The sequence below is a fragment of the Ahaetulla prasina genome, chromosome 8, assembly GCF_028640845.1.
Source record: "Ahaetulla prasina isolate Xishuangbanna chromosome 8, ASM2864084v1, whole genome shotgun sequence".
NCBI classification, from domain to species: Eukaryota; Metazoa; Chordata; class Lepidosauria; order Squamata; family Colubridae; genus Ahaetulla; species Ahaetulla prasina.
The window spans coordinates 60646753-60670485 of NC_080546.1; the positions used below are offsets into that span (position 1 = coordinate 60646753).

Here is a 23733-nt window from a genome sequence, read left to right on the forward strand (position 1 = left end):
GTTAAGTAGATCTGCTTTCTCCCTGTTGCTTGTCACCTTCTTGCCACTTTTTCCCAGCAATGGGCCAATTGTTTCCTTGATTTTTTTCTTGTTTTTAACATGTTGGAAGAAGCTTTTTTGGTTTTTTTTTACTTTTGTCACTAGCCCTTGTTCATTGTGAGCCTTAGCTTTCCTCACTTCATCTTTACAGGCTTGGGCTATTTGCTGATATTCTGCCCCCCTTTTCACTTTTTATACTTGTCCTTTTTGTTTTCCAATTTGTCAGATAGTTCTTTATGCATCCATGCTGGTTTCTTTTGAGATATTTTTCTTCTTCATTGGTATTGTGCTAAACTGGGCTTATAATCTCACTTTTCAAAATTTCCCAAGCTTCTTGAGTTGATTTCCCCTTGAGGATTCTCATCCATGGACTCCTTCTCAAGCTCTCTCTAAGTTTATTGAAATTAGCTCTCTTAAAATCCAGACTTTAGTTTGACTTTGTTCTACTACTTGTGTTTGCATAATGTTGAATTCCAATATTGCGTGATCACTTGTTCCCAAGGTTCCTGTAGCTTCAACATCTTCTATCATTTCATCTCTGTTAGTGAAAATTAAGTCCAATACGGCTGATCCCCTTGTTCCTTTCTCTACTTTTTGGGAAACAAAGTTGTCTGCTAGGTTTGTTAGGAACCTGTTGGATCTTCCACTTGGTGCAGAGTTTGTCTCCTAGTTGATGTCAGGGTAGTTAAAATCCCCCATTACTACTGTGATGTGCTTCCTACATACCTTAGTTAGCTGACTAGCAAAAAATTCATCCACTTCCTCTGTTTGGTTGCGTGGCCTATAGTATAGACCCATAGCAATATCATTTTCCCCCCACCCTTTAATATTGACCCAAATGCATTCAAGATAATTTTCATCATTGTTGTGCTCTATTTCTGTAGATATGTAGTTATTTCTTATATATAGTGCAACTCCACCTTCTCTTTTATTTGGTCTATTTCTTTTAAATAATTTATATCCCTCTAGCTGTATGTTCCATTTGTGGGTTTCATCCCACCAAGTTTCCGTAACGGCAACAATATCATATCTGCCCTCATTTACTTGAATTTCTAATTCACCCTGTTTATTCCTCATACTCTGTGCATTGGTGTATAGACATCTGAGTCCATTTTGATTGACCTTGTGTTTACTGTCTACATAACCTGTGTTGTGCCTGACTGCCCCTACTTTCTTGCCACCTGTTGGATTAATGCACATGGTATGGCACTCACTATTAAATGCTTGGTTTTGCTTGATAGCAGGGCTGATAATTTTGTCCACACAGGTATCTATGTTACATGCACTGATAACCAGTGGTGGGATTCAAACAATTTAATCACCGGTTCTCTGCCGTAATGATTTCTTCCAACAACCAGTTCGCCAAACTGCTCAGAAAATTAACAACCGGTTCTCCCGAAGTGGTGCGAACTGGCTGAATCCCACCACTGCTAATAACCCTATTAATTTGGGATTGCTGGGGACAGAAATGTTCTGTATCAGTTAATTCTCTGTCCCGACTGTTCAGTTTAAATGCTTATCCAGAAAATCTGTGAATTTATTGCTAAGTAACTCAGTCCCTTTCTTTGATGGATGCAATCCATCTCTTTTGTACGGTTTTTCATTGGATCAGTTGCAGACATCATGACTAATAAAACCAAAGCCTTCCCTTTTACACCACTCCTTTAACCACACATTAAACTCCACTACACGCTGGCCTTTACCTTTTTGTTCCTTATATACTGGTAAAACCTCTGAAAAGATAAGCCTACAACCTATACTACTAAGTTCATACCCCAAGCTCTGGAAAGCATTCTGCACAGAAAATACATCCTTTTGGGACAGATCATTTGTGCCAAGATGTATAATAGCATCAACATCACAATTCTTACTGGCATTCTTGACCCTCTTAAGAATACGCCTCTTGTCTCTGCTGGCAGTAGCACCTGGCAGACACCTGACCTCTCAAAACCTCCATATTCTTTCCTAAATTTACATCCCTTACAATTGAATCACCAATCAGAAAGTGGCTTCTCTTTTTGGATACCGTGCTCTTCTTGTTTCAGTCATTGAACCATGACTGAAACAACAATAACTTAGATGAAAAGAGGATGGCTTTTAATCTCCACCAACAATCTCAACTGTAGTGGTGGAAGCTATGCACCTGAAATGGTGTAAAAAAAGAGAAGCATTGGGTATATCTGGAAATTCATTACTGCATACAGATTTTAGTTTGCATTAAAACCTGGTAATTTGAACTATTTACAGTGGCTATAAAAATGTCAAGTTTTTAACACGTTAAAAAATCTGGCCAAGATAAATCATAGTATTTTTTCCACCTTTAATATAACATACAAGCTGTACAATTCAGTTGAAAAACAAATATTTTAGGGGGAAAATACTAAATGTACAATAATGTGGTATCAGTGTGAATGTCTTAATACTTTGTTGAAACACCTTTTGATTTTCTGACAGTATTCGGTTTTTTGAGGTAGGAGCCAATCAAATATAATATATCTTGCCTTTGGTATCTGCCACTCTTTCTTGAAAAAGTGCCCTACAACTGTCAGATTATGAGGGAATCTTCTGTGCACACCCTTCTTCGGGTCACCCCACAGCTTTTCAATTGGATTTGGTTCAGACTTTGGGTGATTCCAAAACTTTTTCTGGTGAAGTCATTCTTTTGTCAATTTGGAAGTATGCTTTAAGTCATTGTCATGTTGAAAATGACATTCCTCTTCACCTTCAGTATTTTAGCAGAGGTCTGAAGGTTTTTGTCAAAATTGATATTTGGAGCTGTTCGTAATTCCTTCCATCTTTCTTGACTAAAGCCAGTTCCAGCTGAAGAAAAGCCCCAAAGGATAATGCTGCCACCACCAGATTTCACTGTGGATATGGTGTAATTTTGGTAATGCAATGCTGTTTTTGTGCCAACCATACTTCTTAGAATTAAGGTCAAAAAGTTCAACTTTGGTCTCATCTAACACATTTTCCTATCTGCTTGTCAGACTTGATGTAGGTTTTTGCAAAATTTAGCCAGGCTTGGATGTTTTTTTTTCCAAGAAAAGGCTTCCATCTTGCACTCCTACTCCATAGCCAGACATATGAATAATATCTGAAATTGTTGTCACATGTAATATATAATTAGTACTTGCCAGAAATTCTTACAGCTCTTTTAATGCTGCTATAGGCCTCTTGGCAGCATCTCAGACCAGTTTTTTTTTATTTTTCCCTAATTTTGGAGAGAGATCTAGTCGACACAATACCTAATGTTACTATTGTGGTATATTTTCTCCATTTGTTGATGACTGTCTTCACTGTATTCCATGGTGTAGTCAATGCCTTGGAAATTCCTTTGTACTGTTCTCCAGACTGATACCTTCCAACAACAAGATCCCTTTGATGCTTTGTAAGCTGTTTGCAAACCATGGCTTTTGCTGTAAGAGGCAACTGAGTAAATGTAAGAAAACTACTAGAACAGCTAAACTTTATATGAGCTTGATCAGAGTCATTTTAATTGATGGCAGATGTGCACTATTTAACATCACTTTGAATGTGACACATCCCTACTTATGAGACGGTATGTACACTTTTAGCAGGACGCCGCATGGGTGCCGGCACACTTCTTGCTTGTGGCCACAATAGAGCAGGAGCATGCTGGTGCCATGACCATGAGACGAAGCGGGGAGTGGAGGTGCCCCATGTGTCCCGCACTGTCTAGGCCCTGACACCTGCCTTGTCTCGTGGCCGCAGCACCAACACACTGCTCGGCCTCCTGCTCTGTTGTGGCTGCAAGCAAGCAGAAGTAGGCTGGCAGGCATGTGGACTCCTGCTGCACATGACTGCCAGTGCTGCCCCTGCAAAGGCCTGGCTCTGGGGGCACTGAGTTAAGCTGGTGCGAGGCGCATGGGGCACTCTACCACTCTGCAGTACTGTGAGCAGCCAGACAAAATGAGTGGCCGGGCGGCTGCGCGGGTTCTTAAGTAGGGCTTATTTGTGGGGGGTAGGGCTTCTATCAGGTGCATATGTAAAAACATGCTAGGTCTTATTTTTTGGATAGGTCTTATTCTCCATTGTGTCAGGGAAGATCATCCAGAAATGGTAATACTCTGCTTCTCTGCTTGGAGACAGAGTCAATTTTTCTTGGCCATGCCTCCTCTGCCTGGGTCCTCTCCAGTTCAACTTGGTCTTCCAGCAAGTTGAGACTGAATAAAAGAGGCTCACCCCTTTCTGGAATATCTTCACACCAAAAAAACAGAAAGTATTTATATTACTTACCGAACAAGGCTCAGTGATCGCTAGAGAGCGGTCTGTGAGGTTACCGGTCCACTGGTATTCCGCCCTGCCAGCTTAAAGATCAGCTGAGGCCCCTGCCTGTTCTGCGCTCAGCGGAGGGGTTTTTTGCCTGTCAATGAGCAGCCCCTGGCAATCATCTGAGAAGGAAGAGGGGCTCAATCACTGTCTGGTTCATCCAGTCACACTGATAGCAGTAAGTGCCTATTGTGCCAGGAAAGCTGTGACAGGAGCGCTCATGATGAGCCAATTTACATGTGGAAACCGGCTGCTGACTTCGGGGTCATCTTTGCCGCAGAAGGATAGCTCTTGACGAGCCAGTCTGCCCAGTTCCACAGTTGGAAGGTGGCGACAGCATCCAGCTACATTACAGCCACAAGAAGTCTCCCTTACAGATCTTTGAGCATGGGAGAGCCGAGTGCAATCATAGCTGTGGCAGGAGCTCTCTGTTGAGCCAGTCTGCCTTACCCGTTGAAGAAACAGCGACAGCGCTCAGCGCCATGGTGGCTGAGGCAGGCGAGTTCTGGCGAGCCACTCCGCACCAACTAATGTGATGAAGGCACCACAGCGGTATCGCAATAGCAGCAGGAGAGCTCCTTTTGAGCCAGGCTGCCTTCTACTATAGCACAACATGGCAGACGCGCCCTGCGCCATTACAGTGGGAGAGCTCCCTTTGAGCCAGTTTGCCTAGTAACAGGAGGTAAGCAGTGGACGCACCCAGCACTATGACAACCATAGCAGGAGAGCTTTTTTGAGCCAGGCTGCCTTGTACTGTAGCGCAGCACAACAGACACGCCCTATGCCATTACAGCTGCGGCGGAAGAACTCCCTTCGAGCAAGTCCGCCTGGTAACAGGAGGTAAGCGGCGGACACCCCCAGTGCTATGGCAACTCATTTCGAGCCAGTTGGCCTTCGACCGTGGGGTATCATGCCATGCGCCATGACTGCCGTAGCAGGAGGGCTCTCATCGAGCCACTTCACCTAGTCTCATGAGAACAGCAGCAGTCTGCCTAGTATTTACGGTGGAATTGGCAGGAACGTGCTGCAACTGCTACGGCAGGGAGTTCACATAGAGCCGATCTGCCTAGTGTTAATTGATAAATCAGCAGGAGGTCCACTGCTATGCCAGCGGCAGAGCCTGGCGCATGGAGAGCTCATTCAAGCTAATGTACCCCCCCTTTTTTTTCTAACATCAAATTGGGCTAGTCTGCCTTGCGGCCTGAGGTGAAGGGATGAATGTGCTTGCCACCATGGCAGTCGCGACCTTGAGGGGGGCTCCTTCCGAGCTGATCGGCTTGATTACAAGTTAAACAACAAATGCACCCTGGAGCCATGGAGCTCTAACACCTTGCCCAAAATATCAACGGGAATATTGGCGCCTTATCACCTCTTAGTAGGCTGCACCTTCTTGATCTGTTTGCCCAGAAAATAGGGTGGGTGGACTCTAGCACAGGAGGCGGTTGTTTCTTCCGAACCAACCTGATCTACGATTGGCTGGAGAGGGGTAAGGGCCGCCCCCTTTATCCTTTGGCAGAATAGGAACGGGGTTGCTCATTGGAGCAAGTTATGCCTCATCCTGGTCTCTACACCTCGGGCCTCGGATGCCCCTCAGTGGCACCTTTTGCCAATAAGTGCTCCCATTGTTAATTGTTGCCAGCTCCATAGGCTGCTGATGGACCACAACATTAATTTGGGAGCTAACAGCAGCTAACGGGGCAGGAAACCTTCGGAAGGAGGTCTCTCCTTCCTCATGGCAGCAGGTTATGCATCATCCTGGCCTTTACGCCTCAGGTCACTAACGCCCATCTGCGGTACCCTCTACCAATCGTTAGTGCTCCCCCAATTGTTAATTCGGGAGCTAGTGGGGCAGCTAAGGGGGAAAGAAAACCCTTGGAATGAGGTCTCCCCTTTCTCAAGGAGATTCTGTCACTACTTTGCAGGAATTCTTATCAGGTGCCTGATTCCACCGGCTGCTGGCTGCCTGTCATTGCCCCAGCCACCAGGTGGCGCCAAACAGCAAGTTTCTTCCTTAGGACTGTGGCATTGGACAGATATGGTCTCCTTAATTCTACGGATTCCGTTTATCCAAGCCTGGGCCAGAGGAACTGATCCCTTTGGGAAGATCCTGTAACTCTTGCTGTACTGTTCCCACCCACAGTAGTGGGGCTGTTCCAGGGGAGTGGCACTGCCAGCGTAAAATGCCCAACTACACTTAGGAATTTCAGACTATCGCCCATGTATCTGTTACAAGGCAATGACATGCCTCTTCTGACACCTATGCAGCAGGGGTGAAATGTAAAATTTGTTACTACCGGTTCTGTGGGCGTGGTTTGGTGGGGGGTGTAATGTGACTGTGTGGGCGTGGCCAACTTTTTTTTTTTACTTTTAAAAGCATTTTTTCTACAACCTCTTCTGCTGAAGAGCTTGTAGAAAAAATGCTTTGAAAGGGTTCTGACGATCCCAGCTGAGTTGCCTAATCACCAGAACCCTTTCAAAGCATTTTTTCTACAACCTCTTCAGCTGAAGAGCTTGTAGAAAAAATGCTTTGAAAGGGTTCTTACAATCCCAGCTGAGCCGCGTGATCATCAGAGGCTTTTTTTTTTACTTTTTAAAGCATTTTTTTCGGCCAAAGAAAAAATGCTTTTAAAAGTGAAAAATACCTCTGATGATCGTGCGGCTCAGCTGGGCATGCAGGAGGGGGAGGGGGGGACACATATTTTTGCTACCAGTTCTCTGAACCACCCACTGCCATCGCTACCAGATCGGGTGATCCGGTCCGAACCGGGAGCATTTCACCTCTGCTATGCAGTCAGCGGGCCACATAATAATGGAAATGTCCAAGATCTCTAAATATTTGCAGGACCTAAGGGCCTCTACACCACTGCCAGGGTCTTGGCCACAGCCAGCCTAGGTTGGATCCAAACCCCAACCTCCTCTCCGGAGCCCATTAGCTCTATCTGGAGTCCATTGCCTCTGTACAAATGTGGTGTCATAACCAACTGCCCACAGTGGGGTTTCTCAGTAGCCTATCCTCTTCCTAAACCCAACAGTCAGGGAGGTAACCTAAAGGTGAACCCTTCGTTCCCTGGTACTGGAGGTGTCGTGTCCCACTCCTCCGCTGATGGCCGGGTCAGGGAAATCCGAATCAGGCGTGCCTCTGCAGCTCTGCCAAAGTCCTAGCAAAGTCCTCAGGGCAGGCAGGAGACCAGAAAGTGAGTTCAGCAAGGTATGTTTAGACTTTGCCTGACTCAGAGAATGCCAGAAAGCAGATCCTTTATATAGGCCATGGGGTGTGGCTCCATGACTCAGCACTTATCCAGGCCTGCCCCTCCCTTCCTTCTGTTGCCTCCGCCTATCAAGTCTTCTGACGCGGGGGTCACTCCAGTCGGCAGCTGTTGGCAATTGACCTCCCTCAGGCTCACATGCTGTGGAGGAGGGGGAGGGGTCTAGTTGCTCCGTTTGCCTGGGCATGGAGCCAGAGCTGGGGGTTGGAGGTATTTCCTCCTCTTCAGCCTGTCTGGGCATGGAGCCAGGGCTGGGGCCGGGAGGCATACTAGGACATTCCTCCGTGTTCGGAAGCAGATAAGAAGACCCCGGCTGTGGTGAGATCGGACGAGACACAACAGGAGGTGGGCTACATACTGTACCCGTGAACCTCACTGCAGTACCATGCCGACTCCATCAATGGCTCAGAGGTGATTCTAGAGACATTATGAAGAGATCTATAAGTCTCACCTGGAGACAGATGCCACAGTGGCGGTCTTAGACTCAGCTTCCTCGTTTACAGACACAAGGGGCTATATTGCCACGGAGGACAGAAGGGCAGATGTTCCTTATCCAGAGCACACTACAGGAGCCATTGTTGCAGTGGTTGGAAGGAAGTATTGTGTGCTAAGTATGCCTGCTGCTGGAAGTTCAGTTCCGATGGCGATCAGGATAGAACCAGTCTTCCATTCTTCCAGGGTCAGAAAAATGAAGGCCCAAGGGAACAATATACTGATTCTGTACAAGTTTTACAGGTGTCTGTAAGCACAGGTTGTACCTCTTGCTGAGCTTTGGCAGAGAAATCTTTTGCTGTGACACACCTGGCTGTCTTATCAAGCACTCCATGGTGAGGACCAGTCTTCGGCCCTGGCTGCAGCAGGGGCTGGGATCGGTTGCAGGTAAATGGACGTTGACTTGTAACCTCCTGCAGATGCTTTCCACCTTCCCCACCTTCCCCTTGCTTGAACCTCCTTGTGAGGATTAAGTGTCCGTTAAGGGAGGAGTTCCCGGACTATGGGCCTTTCATCAGTGTATTGCTGGCTTGATCCGATGCTGAATACAGCCTGCATACATTCGCGATGCGGCTTGCCTTGTGCCCATTTCCATCGAGTCTCCGGGGAGTACCAGCAGCACTAATTTCGATACCAGATGGCACCGGTAGAGGGTAAGTGGCAGTTGGCCCAGAAACCTTGAAGGGGGGGGCTTCTACTCCCCTTGGGAGAGGCGCTTGCCCAGTCCTGCTTGGAAGCAGGAATGGGATGGCCACCAGCACTATCCTCACTTCCCTCGAGGGCCGTTCCTCAGGCCTTGGGCTAGCTCTTGATGGCAGCGTGGCTCGGAGGACCTTGCAGGCCTTAGCTATCTGTCAAGGGACAGGCATGACGTTTGGAATCGAGTTCCCCATTAAAGTTGAAGATCATTCGTGACTGAGGGGTCTCAATCCTTAAATTAGCACGCTGCTTCACGTGCCACCGACACCATCGGTGCACGTTTTGATCCCTTGGCCTGACTGGATGGAATTACCATAGATGTGAGACCGTTTAGAGTGCAATTGACCACCTGTATTCAGGATTCCCTGACTCGGGGGGGGGGGGGTTGTGGGCCCGCAGGAAATTCCAAAGTAGTTTCAGGTGTCCCGTCAACCTGCTAGAAACTAACAATTCAGGCGATGGCATGCTGTTCAGCATCTTGTTAGCTCACCTGCCGCCCGCGGCATCGTGGGTGACAGCCTACGACGTCTGCATTGTACGGGACTATCTTTCTCCAGTCCTCCACGGGCCTCCCGACAAGTCACGTATTACGAATTCTGTTACCATATTCCTGCACAGGACTTCTCACTAGGCATGAAAGATGGTCAGAGTTCCCATTCGAGATACCCATTGGGAGTATCTAGGTAACCAACTCCTGGTGTAGATAGCCCATTCCTATCCCATCCGGCGACTTCTCCCACGCCTTTCCTAGCCAGATGGTCAACAGTGAAGCAGGTGGCCACTTGAGTCCTTGGGCTATGCCAAGGGACTTTTGTCTTGGACCATCTCATGATGGGCTGGAGCGGGGTGTTGAATCCTAGGGGCTCAGGATTTCCACAGCTCCATGTCGGCCCAACACAGCTCCCTGGTCCCATTCTAATTGGGGGGCCGGGTCTCGGGACCTCTGGGGAGCAGCACTCTTTAGGCCTCCAGGACGTCCAAGTCTAATGCAGCTTTGCCGCACAGACGTTCTGGCTGCCAAACACAGGGAACCAGTCAGGTGACACCCTCTTCGGGTTCTTCCCCAACACTGGGGATTGGTTCCATGGTCCGGTCCTGGTCCTGCGGGGGGTCGTCTACCAAGGCTCATCTGCTGGTAGGCTGCCTCATGAGGTGAGGACCTCAGTCCATCACTAAGGATCCCAAGGACGCCCTTTCGCTTCCCTTCTTACCCTTCAGGGTTCCTGGTCTATTTGAGACCATGGGGTTCAGACTGGCCGCCAGGTACAGTTCTCTGGACACTGGGCGGGGAAGTTTCCTTTCACGGTACCTCAGGACAGCACCACCCTTAGAGGACCATCATGACAACAGATGCCTCTGGCGCGGCAGAAACGTGCAGCCTCCTATGGGCCTTGAACGGCACGCCGGGTACCAGGCAGTGGTTCCAATGAATAGGGCCATTAACACAGACAGGAGAGTCTATAGTCTGGCGGTTCTCTCTCCAACGGAGACCTCAGGGGGACCCACCCTGTTGGGGCGGTTCTGAAGGGCACTCTCCCTATTTCAGAGGGACGATCTGGAGATCTCTGGCCTCCAGAGTTATGTTCAGCTGTCCTTCGGCCATGGTCTGATCTGTCCCAACAGCATACCTGTCACTTACGGCAGGTTGGGGGTTCTCTGCCAGGGTCTTCCTCCCCTGGGGGGGTATGGTCTTCTTCCTTCTTCGTTCCAGGTATACTTTGTAGTGCCACTGTAGGTCCATCAATTTTGGATGGTTGGAGATGGAAGGACAAGCTTCGCATCGGGGCTCCAGGTCCTTCCACTGTCTCTGGCCTTTCGGCATAGTCACCAGCCAGTGAACATGCCAGTGGGGCGGGACACACGGTCTTCGTCAGGAAGGTTTGTAGAACCATTTGGTATTCCCCATTCAGCTGGGTCAGCCTTGGGAGGTGAGTCCTCAAGGGGGCTCGTGCAGAACGGGGACTTGAAACCAGACTGTTGCCCTCCCGTAAGACTGACCGGCTTTGGTAACTCCCATTCATGGATGGTCTTCCCTGACACAATAGAGAAGGGGCGTTGGTCCTACCTGATATGCTCCTTCTTGGGGTTCGGGGAAGATCATCCAACCCCACCCTGGTGGCTGTCTGGTCCTAGTCCGGGAGGGGCTTCTGTTTTCACAGGTTTTCTGAGCCTCATTATTGCCATGCCTTTGTTGAACTGGGGAGGACCCAGGCAGAGGAGGTGTGGCAAAAAAAAATGGACTCAGTCTCCAAGCAGAGAAGCAGAGTATTACCATTCCTGGATGATATTCCCCGAACCCCGAGAAGGAGCATATCAGGTAGGACCAACGCCCCTTTTCGGGGAAATGGTATTGTACTTTTTTTGTTATTTCCCCCTAAAGCATTTGTTTGTTTTTTCAATTGAATTATACAGCTTGTTATATTAAAGGGGGAAAAAAAATCTACCAATTTTATCTTGGTCTGGTTTTTTACATCTAAAAAATCTGGCATTTTAACAGGTATATGTAGACTTACTATATCCACTGTATATATGCTACATGTCCTTCTATAAGAAAATTGTTTACAGAGAAAACTATGGATTTATAATAAATCTTTATGACATAAAGCCCCATGAATTAAAAGGTAAAAATGAAACTTACAAGGACTGCAAAAAAGGAATGTGTTGCACACTGATAGTCAAAATGGATATTTCATTAGTTTTTAAGATACAAATCTTCAAAAGCACTTTGTGTATTCAGACCGAATTGCAGTTTAACTTAAAAGATGACAATTTTTAAACTAGTAAAATTCATGCAACCTTTAGAACAGGTTTGCTGGCTGAGGAACTCTGAGAGTTGAAGTCCACAAGCCTTACAAGTTACTAAGGTTGGAGACCCCTGCTTTAGAACATATTGAATGGAATTGTCAACTCATGAAGTATTCCTGATCTGCTTTCAAGTTGCCATAGGCAGTGGGAAGGGGGATTGAGCCTCACAGCTGCATCGAGGAACTTGCACTTCAGTCAAAACAAACCCAGCAAATGCTAAGGCCATCTCCATGGAGATCCACAGTGACCGTGTTTCTCTGAAAATAAGACCAGGTCTTATATTTTGGGAGGCTGCAAAATGAACAGTAGGGCTTATTTTCAGGGGATGTCTTATTTTTCTTTACGAACAGGAGGCGGCAAGCGTGGGGGCCAACAGGAGTAGAAATGCTGCTACTGCTTGCCTGCTCGCTCCATGTCACTGTCTGCTTGCCCGCAGCTGCAATGGGCTAAGCTGTCGGCACCTCCTGGCCTCTGCCCACCCTGCCTGCTGGTCCTGGGACATTTTCCAGCTGCGGTGGGCACCGTAGTGGCTGCCCATACTGCTGCTGGCCTTGTGGGGGCTCTTTGCCCTCCTGGCTCTGCTGTTCTCGCGGCACCCACAGACCAAGCTTTCAGCACATCTGTCTCCTTTCATCGTGAGTTGGAAGACCCGCATGGCGAGGGACTGCTGGTCAGGTTGGTGTGCAAACATCTTTGCCAGTTTCTCCTTTAGTGATCATGCCAACCGTTTTGGGAGTGCAGGAGCCGGACCAAAAGCCCTGCCTTCAGCACACTTCACACCAATATGCCATGGCTGCCTTCAGCATCTACTTCACCTGCAGCTGCTCTGCTGCCCCCTCGCCTTCCATCCAGCCTGGCCTGCTGTTGAAGTTGGAAGTTTGATTGTGCCCCGCAAGGGAGCCTCCACCCTGGTGGATTTGTCTGCAAAAGCTGAGATGGAGCAGCCGCAAGAGGGGGGGGGAAAGAAGGGAAAGAAAAAGCACGCACCTTCCTCAACACAAAGCTTCACAATAGACACAGTGTGAAAGCAGTGTGTGCATGTTGGCCAGTATAGCACTGGCTGAGACCAGTAAGTGTCTCAGCAGCAGCAGAGCCAGCAGGCATGGCAGGAGGAGGCCAGGGTGCATTGAGAGCTTGGTCTGCAGGTGCCACGAGAACAGGAGCAGAGCAGCCAAGAGCAACACAGTCAGGCCAGAGCCCCCGCAAGACCAGCAGCCGCACAGGCAGCTGCTCCACAGCTCCTATAGCAGCTGACGTGGCCAAGAAGTGTCCTAGTAGCAGCTGGTCCAACAGGCAAGGTGGGCAGAGGTTGGGTGTGCCGAGAACTTGACCGGTGGACATTGAGAGCAGCAGCAAGGTGGTGCCCAGAGCCAAGGTCAGGCAGAGCAGCAGCAGGTTACACAGCACCCACAGACAGCGCAGGGAGCTGCTCCCGGCACCATCAGCCCCCAGCAACAGTATGTGCAGCAGGCCCAGAAGTTTGGGCCTCAGGGCTGGCAATGGCGGCTTCTGAAATTGATCCTTTCGGACAGCTTCTTCCCTTTCAGCCCCTTCTGCAGTCACCAAAAGAGCCAAGTGGCAATTGCTCAGGGAAAAAATGTAAGAGAATGTGTGAAGAAATATTCCTCTCCCCCACAGACGCCCCCCGACATGAGTCAGCTGGCCATGTCCACCCCCCAGATGACCCTCTTAACTAGGGCTTATTTTTGGAGTAGGGCTTATGTGAACATGAACAAAAAGTCAGGCTGTGTCTTATTTTTGGGGTAGGTCTTATTTTTGGGGAAACACTATTTGGCAGTATGAGAAAAAAGGAATTATCAAATTCTATTTCCTTCTCAGAGTCTATCAGTTTTGTTGGCACAAGTCTGAATCTAATGTGGTTCATTCATTACTTTTACAGACATCTACTGATGACTATAGAGCTAGATACTTTAATAATTAGCATAATTTTTCTTGTTTATTGTGTTTGCCCAATGCAGTTATGTGGGAAAAGCTATTTCGTTCTTCAGTTTCAATTTTATTTATTAGGATCTCATATCTTCAGATAAGGAGACATCGCCCACTTGTTTTGTAATTAAATAAAGCAAAAAAAAAATCTAAATAGTCATACAGAAATGTTTAATGCATTTTCTAATGAAATCATCACAGTAACAACTTTATTTTACTGTAATGAAATGCAGTTTTACCACACCAGTATAAATTAAAACATTAAGATCAATGTTTAATACATCTCTAGAAATATTACAGGTGTAATTGTCATAATCAGCAACTGAATTGTTCAATAAAAAAAAAAAAATCTCCCCCAGACATCCCATTCTGTTCCAACATAAATAAGGCTCTGTAATTAGTTGTATTATTACAGGTAAATCCTTTTTTTGAATACCCAGATATGCTAATTTCAGACACTCTTAACACATGAGCAGAGGCACATTTTATGTGCTTGTAAGAAGTTGGGCAAGAACATAAAACACTGCATTAGATCATACTATAGATATGAATTACTAAATTAAAATACATCTGGGATATGAGTTGGTATCACTTCACATCACAAAGGGCATTGTAAATTAATATAATAGGCAACTTTGGTAGTGCGCCTATAGCAAACTAAGTGTATAGATGAGAGTTTGAAACTTAAGAGAAAAATTTTAAAATCATGTTACAGGAAAAATCATTTTAGATATGCATGATTAACACAAAGAAATGTTTAGTTTTAGAGGAAGCATCCCAAGATTCCTAAAATGTTTTACACATCAGGTGAATTCTGTTAATGGTAATTTATAAATGTAAAAGGTATACAGGTGCAAAATTCATTGTTTAGCCCCCACTCCAAGTATAGTTTTTTCTGAAATGGTGTTGAAATACCTAATCACAATGAACAATTAACTATTGCAGAGAAACATTCTCAAGCATTTTGAAAAGCCATGTAATATTATCTGGGCTGTTTAACAAAGCAGTTTGCAGTATTGATTCAGGATTTTTACTCTGATAATCCTTTGAAATATTTTTTTTTCAAAGACATGGATCAGTATCTTTGGATTATATGATTTACAAGAAAAAAATACAGACTTTGGCAACAAAAATAACCTCTTGTTACAAGGGCTTACATGCATAGAATAAAGCATCCGATTTTGTTTGCCTTCCTTAAAGTGACTTCCTGTGCAGTTTTGATAATAGTTTTGATATTTTATCACTAATTCATGTTTGAATAACTATTAAGATGGTACAAACTTTAGAATTTTCAATTGGCCATCACTTGTGAACTTTATATAATATATCAGTTTTATTCGGTAAATAAAGCCTCATATCAAATATTTGCAATACTTCTCCCTAATAAATGAATATTCAAATGCAAAAAAAGTTTATTAGGGATGGTAAAATTCAGTTGTTCTGTCAATTCTTGGCTTGTTTAACAGAATTTTTCAAGTAACTCAATTCCATTTCGAATCAATTATTACTTCAAAATTCCTCAAAATAAACATTTTAAATTCTGTAATATTTACAAATAAGGGTCTATTAATAATATAGTCCCTTAATTAAACAGTAATGAATTTAAAACTATGGCAATCAAGTATCTGAATGGGTTACAAAGAAATATAAAAATCTTTTCATTAGAAACTTGCCAAGTTTATAGAGGATTTTGAATATAAAAATCACATTAAAGTAAAATCAATAGTGTGGACTCATTTATATTTAATATATCCTAATCTGTAGAAACAAAAACTATAATATGTATATTTCGTGCAAATTATAACATTTTTCTGCCTTTATTTGAGATAGGTATGTAAAACAAAAAGACCTTCATTTAGGGGAATAGTCTCCAGTGCTTCAACATGCAGTTGCTATCAGGTATACAATTAAACTGAATGAACAGAAATTAAACAGAATTGTTCCAATTCTTAGTAGTAGTATTCTCTTTACATTTCACAAAATTGGTATATAACAGGATTTTTAATAGTACAAAAATGCATAAGCCTAAGTCATTATTTGTAACAGAAACATAGTTTAAACAGATTTGGCTGTTTAACTGCAACTACTAAACTGTAGGGTTTAACATGCTTCACCCACGTTTATTAACCTGTTCAATCTGTTTTTCTTGCAGTAGATCTAAATTGTCACAAGACTTTTATGATATCCAAACTCTTAAGCTTAAATGGCACAAGAAATACTTCCTTCTTGTTATCAAATTCAGCAGGTCACAGTACATCTCAATATGAGAAACCAACCATTTCAATAAAATGCATCAATTGTAAGGAGGCTCAGTTAGGGCTCTGGAGAGAGAAATGCTTTTCTGGAATGTAAAGAGGTAATGCGGAATAACTATACATTTCATGAATTAACCCATTAATGGTCAGTTGTAAAATGGGCCAAATCTTACAGTTTTCAAAGGGCAGCTCACTTCAAGATGATTCAGAAACAGGAACTAACCATCGATTTCTTCCATGCTAAAGCAGCAAGGCCCAAACTGGAGTTTACGAACTTCTTATGAATTATATAACGTCCAATTGCACTATCATGGCAGATCTAACAATTCAGAGTGCATCCAGTGCAGGTTTTCAGATTTTGTTTTGTCCATCTTTCTTATTTAGTAAAACCACATTTTCCTAAACCAACTCTTAAATTCCAGCAGTTTTCAAAAAATCCAGCCTTTCTTTTGTATCACAAAACTACATCTTATATTAAAGTGTTGTACTGTTTAACAAATGAACTTCCTCTTCACTTTCCTCTCTCTCCTCAGCTATTGAGTTCAGTTGAACATTATTGATGCGGGATCTTGGTTTGCCATCTGGGCCATGTGTCGAAGGATATCTTTTTTTGTGATAATGCCAAGGAGGCGCCTAGAAAGAGACACACAAAGTAGGGCTAATTAACTTCAATATTTAAAGTCAATCAATTTTTCTTGTAGACAAAATCCTTTTTGTTGATAGAGCAGCAAAGCCTGATTATTTCAAAGAATGCATTTTGTTAGGAAGTAACCATCATTTTATTAAAACTATTAAAACTGTGAAAGTAAAGAGGATGGTCACTAAACCATCCAAGAGGATGGTCACTAAACTATTACCTACTTTCACCTAAGAAATAACCAAGCTACCACCCACTGATAATTTGTTGCTGATTATCATATGCCAACAAAAAAGTAACAAAGACGAAAAAAGATTTGAGTAAATGAAATTGATCCCATTACAAAAATGAAATATAGTTGGATCTACGCTAACTCAAAATTGCATGATAATTCAATTTTGAGAATTCAATTTTGAGAAACTGAATAAATGCTTTAGATGTTTCTATAAGAGATATGCAGATAAGCTTGAACAATAGATAATCACAAATAAATCCATCTGAAATTCAGATTTTTTAAAAAAAAGTTACAGTCATATTTTCCCCAAATTAAAAAGCAATGCTTTTATGATCAAAGTCTTGATATTATTAAAGAGTGAAGCTGTCCTAAGAAATACTATTACAGGAGACGCAGAAAGATATGTTACTCTGGTTAGTAGTTGTACTGCAACTGACTTTATAAGAGGCGGCATGAAAAACTTGTGAAGTATTAGAAAAAATACAAGTTAAATAAGAATGTAAGCAGTTAACATGGAAGATAGTGTTTATTTTTTAACTTTTTTAATTGCAGAGCAGCAATTGCTAAGTGTCATAGAATACAGCAAAAGGGACAACTGATAAATATCATTAGTGTTGATCAGAAAATACAGGAAATCCTGATAAGTTCTAAATATCCTATTGTAGATATCAAGACTAAAGTGTCATATGCAGATTAAGTAATACCTAAAATTAAAAATGAAAACTCTAATCAAAGAGTTTTGGCAGGTTTTATCTAATTTCATAAAACCAGAGGGAGAAAAAGATGTATGCTAATATATGTGAGAATACTAGAATTTCTAGCACCAAGATTGCTAAAATACTACTTAGGTCCTATTTTATTCAGCATATTTCCAACAAGTGGATGTTAAATATTATGTTTAAAATTTACATGATATTTAAATTTAAAAGATTTTAGAATTGTATACGATTGCCTGTCCAGATGTTGTAATAGAACACTGAACAATTCACAAGTTTCATGCTTCCTGATGTCTAAAGTGTCAAATGAGATCTGATATATCTAATCACCAAGGGTTCGACGTGCTGCTTTAGTTGCTCGAGATGCTCTAATATGTTCTTCTTTGTGATGATTCCCAAGACAATCCTGAAACAGATCATGTTATGCTAATAACTGTGTGTGAAAAAAAAATGAAATGAAATGAAAACATGGATTGCAGAATTGGTAGTAATGAAAACAGTGAAATGAAAATCTTTGTGGTCAACATCTCTTTCAAAAGATGTAAAATTTACGGTGAGGACTTAAAACAAAAATGAATTTAAACAGGATGAACACTGCTTAGGCATTTACTGCTGTCACTAAAACCTCCACTTTCCTAAGGCTGTAAAAATGAAATTCAAGAATGAATTTAAGTATTTCTGCAGATAGGAATTCTGAGCTTTTTACAAATATCAGATGCTATGCATTTTATCCAGCTTTTTCTGGATTCAAATCATATGAAAGATTTTAAATATGCATTTAAATTTAAATGCAGAACCATTTCTTTTGCTTGATTTCTGCATTTAGAATACAGTGAATTGCATATTAATACATTTATTTTGAATTATTTTTAACGTGAAAATAGAAGGGAAGATTATGTTGAGCTTTTATCAGTGCCATCTAGGATCAAAATCAGGGAGTCAAGACAAAGGAAAACAGTTGGCAGAATTACATATCTAATCTGGGTCAGTCACCAGGATCAGAGGTTTAGCTTTCCAAGCTTTTGGACTGATGCTGGAGCCCATCGACAGGGAATTTCTCTCTCACCATGCTGGCCCCTGTGACCGATCCAGGTTGTATCCTGGAAAATTACCCTGGGACACATATTTTTTGCCTTCATTTGTGAGAATTACATATAATCACAAAGCTCCACATACTGATTCCTGGAAATCCAGCTTAAGTTACTTCTAAATTTTTCTTACAAATCATACAGAGAGAAAAATAAGTTTAAACTCTCTACTATAAAGTAATTTTATAGTATGTGTAATATAACTGAGCATCTTTTGTGTAGTAGAAACTGGGAGACCATAAATTCTAGTCTCACCTTAGGCACAAAGCCTACTGGGTGATCTTGGGCGAATCACAGGAAGGAGGCAATAGCTAATCATTTCTGAAAAACATTGCCAAGAAAACTACAGGACTTAATCACGCAGTTGCTAGGAGTAAAAACTGATTCAAAAACATAGAGGGACAAACAGACAGACAAAGATGATATAGTCATTTGTTTAATTTGTAAGGTGCCTCAGTCATCCAAGAGATGCTAGGCAACAATGTGTGTGTATGTGTATATACACGTGTGTGCACACACACAGAGACACACTCTCTCTCACACACACACACATATATATACTGCATATTATTTAATGAAGGAGTGGTATTAGTAAAATGCTGCACAAAGAAACTTTTTCTTTCAACTATAGTGCAGTATTTTATTTCCTTGATAATATAAGAAATATTTGAAAATCATGGAACTGAACCAAAATCTATTGTTAATCAATTTCTTAAAACAGAAAATTTGTCAGATTTTTTTGGGACACATATATTTTATTGTACCACATTTTCAACTCTTTCTCTAGGGAAGTGCCCTAACAGAAAAGTCTATAACTGGAACTGTTGCACTGATAGTGGTATACTCAAGTACTGTATTTCTAATGAGTTTACCAACTGAGCTTGCCTTTCAAACTGAAGAGAATGAAATCTGGTTACTGTTGACATTATCAAATACTACATAGTATTAAATTAACATAAATGCTATATCTGCAGGCTAACTATTTTTGTCTATAAAAATTCGTTCACTAAAACATTAAAATAATATTTTAGTTAGCTAGGGTGGCCTTTTTAGTTAGTTTATTACTTTCCAAAATAATTATGAACTTTTATTTTGTCTGTATATATAAGTGACCACTTCAAATTTCTAAAACGTTATTTCTACTCACTATAATATTTTATATTCTCACTCCATAACTGGAGCTCAACCACATTGGCTGGAAAACAACGTAACACTGGGCCTAATATGTGAAGAATGTAATTACAATCTGATGCACTGATGATTAGAGAGAGATCTGTCAATAGAACTGCTTTCTAGGTATCTGTCTGCATGGAATCATATAAAAAAAAAAAGCTACAAAGATAAACACAACACTTAACCAAGGCTTTATTTCTATAGATGAAAGACCTGGAAGATGATTTACAATGTTCAACAAATTTCCTCTTCTGTCACAGCTTTAGGATAGAAATGACTGGCAGATTATGGCTTTAGTCTTTAGGTAAAAGACTAATCTTAGGTTAGAAAGCAGAAATCTGGAAATTCTCAGCAACAGAATAAATCAGGAACAGGTAGCAAAACTGGAAACTCACCATGGAGTTGAAATTAGTCCTATTTTGGGGATGTGTCTCAATAAGGTTTTCTTTTTAGAAAAAAAAGTTTAAAAAATAAAGTAAAAGGACAACCAAACTTTAAAAAAAACAACAACAGCCATCTACATTTCATATTTCTAATAGAAATGCAGAGACTGCAAGTTATACCAAAGTTTCATTCAACCCGTTGTGGCCAATAGCTGGTTGGAATGTGTAGTCCAACATCTGGAAGTTTTAAACTGGAAACAATGGCTTTTAAAAAAATCACACAGGAGAGGTAGGATGGAAGGCCAATCTGTAGATATAGGGGCATTTGAAATGCTCGGTAAATTTCAAAAATATTCTGTGTAGACCAAGCAGTGTAGAAAAGTAGAGAATAAGAAATAAAAAATGGCAGTTTGCAGGGAATGGGGAGACACTTGTCAAAATAAGAATAGTGAATGGTTCAATTACCATTTTTACTTTAGCCCCAATGATGAGTTATTTCACCTTACTGATAACAATCATACAGCCTAAGAAATTAAGTGGTTTTTGACAGAAAAAAAGATTGCAGAAGCTCAGCCTTGACCAAGTTTCCTATAAACTTAATATGATAATGCAATCTAGTATATTTCACCCTATAAGGAAAACTCAATAAACATCACAGTAGCTTCTTACTTGCTTTTAAAAGCTGACTAGGAGATTCAAGAAAGTTCCAAGAAATTATATTAGAACAGGAATGGCCACTACCAAGTTGCAGCATGATTGAAACTGGGCCGCACGAGTGATGGGCAAGCATGTGTGCGAAGCTCCACTCGCATAAGTGGCAGGAAAGTCCGCGGGTGTGAAGCTCCACTCACGCAAGAGCTGGGCCCTTGCGCTCACACACGAACCTCCGCTCGCAAAACCAGACAGCACTTATGTGGAGGGCACTTGTGCTTGCGCACGAAGCTCCATTCACGCAAATGGAGCTTTGTGCACAAGCACTCTCTGCTTGTGCGAGTGGAGCTTTATGCTTGAGCACTTTCCACTCATGTGAGTCGAGCTTTGCACGTGAGTGGGGTTTTGATCTCTGCTCATGAGCAAAGCTCAGTTTGTGAGCAGAGGGGCGTTTGCGCGTGCCTGCCACTCACACCAGTCCCTGTGCTGACCAAGTCCACCAAGATGGAAAAGTTGGGGACTGCTTCATAGAACACAGAATAATAGAGTTGGAAGGGAACTTTGAGGTCTTCTAGTTTTTTATTTTTACTTAAAAAATAAAGTTATGGGTAGAGCAAATACAATCTGTAAGACTAACATTTTTAACAAAGTCTGAAATAACCATTAGACTATCTGGGGAAAACAAAATCTTGGCAGGGTACACAAGACATTTTTTCAATAAAGAACTCACCCATTGTGTGTTACAAGACACTGCCTTAGGCCCAGTTTGCGGAATATGTCCACCACAATCTCCATTGGTGTGTGATCCGTAACTGTGAAAGGGCTCATGTCAAGAATGCTCCTAAGCTTCAAAGGTCGAGGACTTTCTGCTGAAAGTGATAAGGTATGCTGGGCAAAACAGACTCTGGAACTTCCAACAATGCCCTCTTGTTTCTTTCTGGCACTTTCTTCAAGAACAAAAAAGAAAAATCAGTATGAAGGATTGGATTTTTTTAAAAAAAAGCAAATTATTGCTAGATTTCAGCCAATTGCTCCATGTATGTATAATTTCAAATTAATTTTCTCTTCTGAACATCCATGTATGATATTTAATATTCCCACTGTAAATATGCATAAAGAAATGGAATAGTTGGGTAGCTCCTAAGCTTCAAAGGTCGAGGACTTTCTGCTGAAAGTGATAAGGTATGCTGGGCAAAACAGACTCTGGAACTTCCAACAATGCCCTCTTGTTTCTTTCTGGCACTTTCTTCAAGAACAAAAAAGAAAAATCAGTATGAAGGATTGGATTTTTTGTGTGATCTGATTAAAAACATCAAAAATTTGATAGCAAAAATTCAGGCCATGCAATGATTCTCTCCTAGCAATTCTATCTGTATGTACCCATGAGCTTGATGGGAAAGTAAAGGGCTTTAAATGATATGATAAAAAGGCCCAATAACAATCTGCTTCTTTAGTGAATGATCCTTCCCTTCCTTTCCCTTTTTATGAGTTTTTTTTCCTCCTATCTTTTCAGCAGCTCCTTCCTCTTGCTGGTTTATTGATGACACCTGCACTGTATATATCTATCTGGTCTCAGCCTCCTTCCAACTAAATCTCCAAGGTGGCCTAATTAAGAATAATCCTAAATTATATTATAAATACCAAATTGGAAAACATCAATTTTGAGAATTCAATTTTGAGAAACTGAATAGAATGCTTTAGGTGTTTCTATAAGAGATATGCAGATAAACTTGAACAACAGATAATCACAAATAAATCCATCTGAAATTCAGATTTTTTTTAAAAAATTGTCATTTTCCCCAAATTAAAAAGCAATGTTGTTATGATCAAAGTCTTGGTATTATCAGAGTGAAGCTGTCCTAAGAAATACTATTACAAGAGAGGCAGAGAGATATGCTACTTTGGTTAGTAGCTGTACTGCAACTGACTTTATAAAGGGGAGGCATGAAAAACTTGTGACGTATTAGAAAAAAATGCAAGTTAAATAAGAATGTACTGAATGCCTCCTTCCAACTAAATCTCCAAGGCGGCCTAGTTAAGAATAATCCTAAATTGCACAACATTTTAAAACACTATAAATACTAAATTGGAAAACATTAACAGAGAAGAAATTCCAAAGCCTTCTGAAAAAAATCTGTCTTGGATCTAAAAGCAGCAGCTATCCAAAGCAGGCTCTGGAAATTCTTTACACTTTGTAGATTCACAGATCTGATTTAATAAACAACAGGGATTTGAGTCTTTAAATATTATGAATAGTTAAGCTAAGATTAAGGGAAACAAACTGCACTTGCACTAATAAAATGAAATAGCCTCTCATCCAGATACCACCGCAACTAACTCCCTACTATGACTCCACCTACATATACAGATGGAACAACTGATTTAGGAGTTAATTCAGGATTAAATCTGTGTCTCCAGAGGTTTTAATTGGCTAAGTTCCAATGGGTTAATGAATATTTTTATTTTATTATGGTCGCTGACCGGAATTTAAAAAACAAACACAAAAATAGAGCATAAACAAAAGATAAAATATTACAACTGATGGTGGGTTTGTCAATATATAATAAATGTGCCCAATTTTACTGGCAGGATAATAAAGTGTACCTATATAAAAGAATGAATCATATTATTCATTAAAAACAACAACAGAATTTCCAGGATATTTTACCATGTAAGAAGTAATAAGGTGGGTCCTTAGCCAGGACTCCTGACAGAGGATACAGTATAGCAGCCATAAGCTGCACAGATAGTTCTCAATTTATAACCATTTGTTGAGCAACTAATCAGTTAAAATGGCACTGAAAAAAAGTGACCTAAGACCAGTCCTTGCCCATACAACTGTTTCAACATCCCCAGTCCTGTTATCAAAATTTGATGTTTGGCAACCAGAATATATTTACAATGGTTGTAGCATCCTGGGACCCATGGCTGCCATTTGTAACCTTTGTGGATGGCTGCCAACAAGCAAAGTCAATGGGGAATGCCAGATTCACTTAACAATGATATGATTGACTTAGTAACTATGGCGATTTGTTGAAACCTTGGCAAAAAAAAAAA

The 23733-nt window shown here is 41.9% G+C and overlaps 2 protein-coding genes across 16 annotated transcripts in view; one reads left to right on the forward strand and one right to left on the reverse strand.

The window, feature by feature from the left end:
• The window catches only part of LOC131203551 (histone PARylation factor 1), an 82591-nt gene that overhangs the window by 23281 nt on the left and 35577 nt on the right, over positions 1 to 23733 (forward strand). The window contains exon 11 of one of the 12 annotated variants that reach the window (XM_058193908.1): positions 8099 to 10822. The exons of the other annotated variants lie outside the window; for them this stretch is intronic. Within the exon in view, the coding sequence (XP_058049891.1) occupies positions 8099 to 8206 (108 nt within the window). The 3' untranslated portion in view covers positions 8207 to 10822. Of the gene's footprint in view, positions 1 to 8098; positions 10823 to 23733 lie in introns of those variants that run through there. 12 annotated transcript variants of the gene reach the window in all.
• CLCN3 (chloride voltage-gated channel 3) overlaps positions 13788 to 23733 on the reverse strand; it is a 32034-nt gene continuing 22088 nt past the window's right edge. The window contains exons 9-11 of one of the 4 annotated variants that reach the window (XM_058193898.1): positions 21407 to 21623; positions 17712 to 17787; positions 13788 to 16426 (exon numbers count right to left, since the gene is read on the reverse strand). In XM_058193898.1, the coding sequence (XP_058049881.1) occupies positions 16268 to 16426; positions 17712 to 17787; positions 21407 to 21623 (452 nt within the window). In that variant the 3' untranslated portion in view covers positions 13788 to 16267. Of the gene's footprint in view, positions 16427 to 17711; positions 17815 to 21406; positions 21923 to 23733 lie in introns of all 4 variants that reach the window. The other 3 variants (XR_009156417.1, XR_009156416.1, XM_058193899.1) reach the window with 3 other exon arrangements.